At 39.8% G+C, this 6,673-nt stretch overlaps 1 protein-coding gene across 1 annotated transcript in view; it reads right to left on the bottom strand.

Moving 5' to 3' along the window:
* Positions 1-909: 909 nt before the first annotated feature.
* Positions 910-6,673, bottom strand: part of FBXO16 (F-box protein 16) — a 49,529-nt gene continuing 43,765 nt past the window's right edge. Inside the window, exon 6 of the mRNA XM_013005903.2 lies at positions 910-1,143. Coding sequence (XP_012861357.2) covers positions 910-1,143 — 234 coding nt within the window. The remainder of the gene's footprint in view (positions 1,144-6,673) is intronic.

Here is a 6,673-nt window from a genome sequence, read left to right as displayed (position 1 = left end):
AGGAGCTGATACCAAGGGCTCCAGTAGAAAGCAAATGTTTTGAGAATGATGATAGCAACAAATGTACAAATGTGCTTGACACAATGGATGGATTGTGATAAGAGTTGTATGAGCTGCCAATAAAATGTTTTTTAAAAAAAGAAAAGAAAATGGTGTTTCAATAGAACTTTGTCCAAAAAGCCACAGTGGAAGGATCAACCAGAAACAAATGAAATTTACTACTGGGATTAGGGTGGGAAAGAGAAGGGAAGGGGGTATGAGTGAGCTGGAAGAGATGGGATGGGGGTGGGAGGGTGGAGTGATACTTCTCTGAGCATACCTTTCTGTAGTTTTAATTTTGGACCATATAACATAATCACCCTGAAAGGGATATTAAAAGCCAACAAACAACCTTTAAACAGTACTATGGCTATATTCTCTCAAACTAAAGGCATAAAAAACCATAAACAAATATTGTAGGTAGATTTGTTTTTACAGCAATATGGGTTTGCAATTCTGAAATTACTCTCTATATTTTAGGATTGAGCAAATAAGTAAGTATATAATAAGTATATGGGTAATGTACTATGTAAGTAAGCATACTGAAAGTCAGGTTTCTTATTGTTGGGAGAGACGTACAAACACGGAAAGAAGGAATGCTAGAATAAACCATGTGGTGTTAGATTAGAAGCAGAGGTATTGGAATAGTTTTAAAAGTTGTAATGTGTGTCATTACAGCTAAAACCAAAAAGATTATAATGAACAAGCTAGAGTTACCAATAACAGTGAATTTTACGTTTTCATTGCTTTTGCTCTACGTATGTAAATGGTTCTGTATTTTCTGTTCAGGTCTACTTTCATCTTTTCAGCTACTGAAGTGCCAATAAATTGTTCCCCAACGCAAAGCAGTTGAGAAGGGCCTGGAGTTTCTTACCCCTGCCAGCCTGGTTCGATGGGGTCACAGTTGTCTAAGTAATTGAAACGAATAATATCTGTAGGATGCTTGTCGGAGGACCGCCAAGGAGGGAGCTCTTTCTCTCCTGGGCTGCTCTTTTTCCTCAGAGAAGACGCTCTGAAAGCTGAGAAAGGAGAGTGCCTTTCCTCTGGAGAAGTTCTGGCCACCGGCCGGACATCGGCAATTACAAAGCCATCTTTTGGAGGAGTCTGGAAGAAGAAAGTTAAATTATGTATGTACAACACTAGAATAGCAACAACCGAAAAACCCAAATATCACCCTCGTCACCATCGTAAAGATGATCGTGGAGATGAACATAGCGGCCGCCACTCAATGAGTACTTGCTGTGAGTCAGGCAAGCTCAGGTCGTTTTTCATCCACGGTTTCATTGAACCTTTACAAAACCCCTAGGAGGTAATCATTACTACTCCCGCTTTACACCAGAGGGCGCTGAAGAGAGGAGCTATACATTAACTTGCCTACGACTACATAGGTACTCAGTTCACACTCACCGAGTCCACCCTGATCCTGACTCACAGCGACCCAATAGGGCAGGGTTGCACTCTGGATTTCTGAGACTGTCAATCTTTACGAGAGCAAGAAAGCCTCATCTTTTGCCCTCAGAGCAGCTGGTGGGTTCAAACTACTGACCTTCTGATCAGCCACCCAACTTGTCACTTGTAGTACGTTACAAATACTATGTGTAGGATGTTACAGGGGCAAAATTTGACTATTGAACTGGCTGTTTCAAGCCCGTGCACTGAACCCCCATCTTGTACTATTATTGTACATCTGCCATATTATTGTAGCCTATCGCAATGGCAGTTAATTTATTCATGGAAACCTACACGTCCCCCACAAAGGACTCCAGCCTTGACTGCATATAACACACCCAGACGATTCTGAGTTACCCAGGATAGGTTCTGGGGTGTGCCATCAATGGGAAACTCCTGGCCAATCTTGTAGGTAATTTTACTATAGTATCAGCGCATCATGTGTTAAATGAAGGCTCATTAACACATTGTGGTTCCCAGTCAGCCCTCTTTATTCTATGGTTCCTTGTCCAAGGATTAAGCCAATTGCAAATTGAAAATAATAAAAGGGGAGGGGGGAGCAACTAAGTGCTCAAAGAAATCCTTCAAAGGCTAAGGGTGAGTGTAAAGAGCTGTTTACATAGCATTCGTTATGTTAGGTATTATAAGCACTCTAGAGAGGATTTAAATGGGAGCCCTGGTGTCACAGTGTTAAACGTTAGGTTGCTAACAGCAAGGTCAGCAGTCGGAAACCATCAGCAGCTCCAGGAGGAGGCGGCCTTTTTCTAATCCTGGAGAATTAGTCTCAGAAACTCAGAGGGGCAATTAGTTCCACCCGTCCTATGGGCTCCTGCAGTGAGTGAGTGAGTGAGTGAGTGAGTGAGTGAGTGAGTGAGTAAGAGGATTCAAAGTACACAAGAGGATGCGAGTTGGCTAGATGCAAATATGCCATTTTATATAAGGGATCTGAGTCTTGACTCACCCAGGGCTTCAAATACAATAGTATTTGTTTTAACTAGCTGAATGAGCGTTCACAGATGGTGATGAAGTTTCGTAGAAACTGCTGAGAGCCATTTCTGCCAAACTTTAGATATGTCCTTTGGTAGATTGTACATTTTTATCTGTTATTAAAAACCCAAGTAAAAAAACAAAACAAACCCCGAAACCCCAACCATTCACAAAGAACACTTCAGCTTTTATTTCTAAAACTGAAAATCTGGGTGTGTGTGTGTGAGAAATTCACAACATTTTTAATCTGTTTGTAGCCTAAGGGAACCAACCACATTATTGCTATGACGAGAAGCCATTATGGGCTTAATTTTTGTTCTTTTAGAGATTAAAGAAGCGTGCTTAGTAAATTGGTTAATTTAGGTTGTTTGAGAAAATAAATTCCTCAGTCCTACAAATGAAATGTGTTTGACCTGCTCTTCATCTGCGTCAATAAGCCCTGGTGGCATGCGGAGTTACTGTCCCAGAAACCCTAGGGAGCAGCTCCGCTCTCCCTTCTGGGTTTGCTGTGAGTCCGGAAGGACTCAAGGCAGTGGGTCTGTTTGGGTCTGTGTTCCATACCCATTGGCACGGAGTCGATTCTGACTCACAGCACCAACACAGGTCAGAGGTGAACTGCGCCGCCAGAGCTGTGGCCTGTTCGGCAGCAGACTGTTCCACCATTCTCCCAGAGTAACTGCTGGATTTGAACCGCTGATGTTTTGGTTCGGAGCTGAGCACTTAAACACTGTGCCACCAGGGCGCCTTCTGTTAAAAACATCAAGTGGTTAATAAGGTTGAGTCCGTTCTGACTCCTCATGACCCTACGTTCAACAGAACCAACACACTTCCCACACTGGCACCATCCTCACATAATTGTGCTTAATAAATATTGACTCATTGCCTAGTAGTATATTAAGAAGATATTTTATATGTGTATAAGTGATAGCTCATTATTGGTCACTGTTATTAAATATTTCATGCAAGCTTCATTTAGAATGGACATTAATTTTTCGGAGCTTAATATTTAATTAAGTCTGTTAGTCTGTTTTTGCTGGAGGCAGTCTGGTTTAATACTACTGGGAATAAATAAAACATGGTAATAATGAAAAACAACTTCAGGGAAAAAACTTCAGACATAAATGGGAGTAATTATATATAAATGGTCATCATTAATTCTGAAAAGTAGAAACTGCATGACACTTGAATAAAACAGGCAATAATGAAACCAGTGATGAATTCACTGTAGCAAGTGAACAACATCTTTGTTGTTACTGCTACCAGAAGTATTGGAGTTTTGTTTGTAATCCTGCCTGGGTACTGAGTTTTATTAAATGCTTTTTGTGGTGGTGGTGGCATAGATTGAAATCAACATAATTCTATTCTACTTTTAATGTGATTTTTATTTCTTCCTTTTGTTTTGTTGAAATGATACATCAATTCATTCTTAGAGAGTACAATCGTTCTCACCCTCCCTCCTTTTCTGAGTTGTTCCTCCCTCGTTAATAGAAACTCTAAGCCTACTAAGGGTCTTAGTTAACCTTTTGAGTTGCTATTTCAATTTGATCCCATAGAGAGAGTCCTGAAAACAGCAGCTCTGGTGGTATAGTGGTGACACGCTGAGCTGCTACCTGCAAGGTTAGCAGTTCAAAACCTGCATCCACTCTGCAGAGAAAGCGTTTTCTACTCTCACAGTTACAGTCTTGGAAGCTCTCAAGGGTAGTTCTACCCTGCCCTGTAGGGTCACCATGGGTTGGAATTGACTCAGTGGCAGTGAGTTTGGTTTGGGGTTAATACAGCATAATGCTGAAGTTATCATATATATATATATATGATAAACATATATATATGATTAACTACTGTTTCTTTTCAGGAAGACTGCAGGGGCGATTTCTGTTTTAAGGTTTAAAGATGATCTCAGGACAATAATAGTTCTAGGAGTTCATCCAGTCTCCGTGTCTCCAGAAAGTCTGGAGTTCATGAAAATTTTATATTCTGTTCTACAGTTTCCCCTCTTTTAATGAAGATTCTTCTACAGAATCTTTTTGTTAAAAATATTCGTAACAGTAGCCAGACACCATTCAGTTCTTCTATCCTACTGGCAAAAGAGGCAGTTGCTCATGGAGGTGGTTAGTCATACATTCCAGTTTCCTCCTTTTCCCGACTCTCCACTCTCCAGCTGAATAGAGACCAGTGGTCTTGCCTTGGAATGGCTGCACGCACACTTCAAAGACCTCAGGACTGTTCACCAAAGTCGAAGGTACAACAAAAGCACCGCACGTTTTGTTTTTTTAGTCAATTAACTTGGATGTTCCGTGAAGCCATAACCCTAGACCTCTAAACCAAGGAATCAAATCCCATGAGGTTTTCGGTTGTATATAAAGAGCTACGCTCTCTTTTTGCTAAATGCATCACACTTGAATTTTAAATATTAAGTCAATTTTACTTTCCTGAAATAAATTCTACTTGGTCATCATGTACTCTTCTTCTTATATATTACTGGGCCTAGTTTGCTAATACTTTGTAGGAATTTGTATGTGTATATTCATGAGGGATGTTGGTCTTTAGTTCTTTTCTTCTTGTAATGTTTTTGTCTGACTTGGGTATAAGGGTAAGAAATTGGGAAGTATTCCCTTTCCTTCTGTTTCCTGAAGAAGTTAGGTAGAATCTGTATTGTTTCTTCTTCAGATGTGTGATACAATCCACTGATGATGCTACCTGGGTCTGGAGTTTTATGGAAAGCTTTAAAAAAAAAATCATTTTATTGGGGGCTTGTACAACTCATCAAAATTCATCCATCCATTATGCCAAGCACATTTGTACATTTGTTGGCATCATCATTCGCAAGACATTTACTTTCTGCTTGAGCCCTTGGTATCAGCTCTTCATTTTCCCCCTCCCTCCCCACCCCCCACCCCTTCATGTGCCCTTGATAATTTATAAATTATTATTATTTTGTCATATCTTACACTATCTGACGTCTCCCTATACCCACTTTTCTGTTGTCCATCTCCCAGGGAGGAGGTTATATGTAGATCCTTGTAATTGGTTCCTCCTTTTATGGAAAGCTTTAAAGTTGTGAATTCAATTTTTTAGTTGACACAGAAGTCAGTAGTACCTAACACGGAGTCAGTTTTAGTAATTTGTGTTTTTATAAGAATTTTGTCCATTTCATCTAGGCTGTTGAATTTAGTGACATAAGAATTGTTCATAACATTCTTTCATTATCCTTTTAAAGTAAGGTGACCAGACGTCCTGCTTTTGGCAGGACAATTTTTTCCGCATCCCGCAGCATTTTAAAAAAGTCCCGGTTTTTGGAAAGAATGCACGACAAGCTAGGGTATACGGTTTTCCGCTGCCATGTGGCTATTTCGCCAGGATATGAGTTTTATCAATGGTGTCCCGCTTTTGTCCCGCTTTACCAATGTTAAAATTTGGTCACCTTATTTTAATGTCAATAGTCCTATAATGATGTCCCTGATAATATCCTTTTGTTCTTGCATTTCCCCCTTTTGAACAATTTACCTTATATACTCATGTATAAGCCGAGTTTTCCAGCACATTTTTAATGCAGCTTTTGTGGTAAAATTAGGTGCCTCAGCTTATATTCAAGTATATATGGTAATTGAAAACCCATAAAAAACAATAGAGAAATCAAGAACACCAAAGTTGGGTCTTTGAACACATACACAAAAGTCTTAGGTTTCTAGCTAGGCTGATCAAGAAAACAAGTGGAGGAGCTGAGCACCAATGACACATATGAAGACCAATGTTCCAAATTCTCTATTTTCCTCCTATTCTTGACTCTCTTCCATTGCCCCAGCTCTGATCTACAGTCATTCTTCCTTCTACTACCCTTTGGCTTAATTTACTCTTCTTTTCTGAACCTGAAGTTTTTTTGAAATTGCTTTCTGGAAGAGTAGGATACTCAAACAGATAGTAATGAAGAACAGCCTCATCTAGCACTGTCATTTTAAGGTTGGAGAAACTACTGTTTCCACGTGCTTGGAACATAATTTCAAAAGCTCTTTGTACCAGGTACAAAGTATTGGGGGGAAAGGGTGGTAATGGTGCTTGAGGGAACGTAAATTAAGCTTTCCTATCTTGGAGCAACTTCACAGGGAATTAAACAAATTTCACAAGGATTATAGTGCTGACAATTGATTTTCTTAATCTTAGATGACTCTATTAACACCAGCCTTTCTGATTTAGGCCTATA

Source organism: Echinops telfairi, unplaced genomic scaffold (assembly GCF_000313985.2).
Source record: "Echinops telfairi isolate 266 unplaced genomic scaffold, ASM31398v2 ScPeMD7_9;HRSCAF=40, whole genome shotgun sequence".
NCBI lineage: Eukaryota > Metazoa > Chordata > Mammalia > Afrosoricida > Tenrecidae > Echinops > Echinops telfairi.
This window is presented reverse-complemented; position numbering and strand designations above follow the sequence as displayed.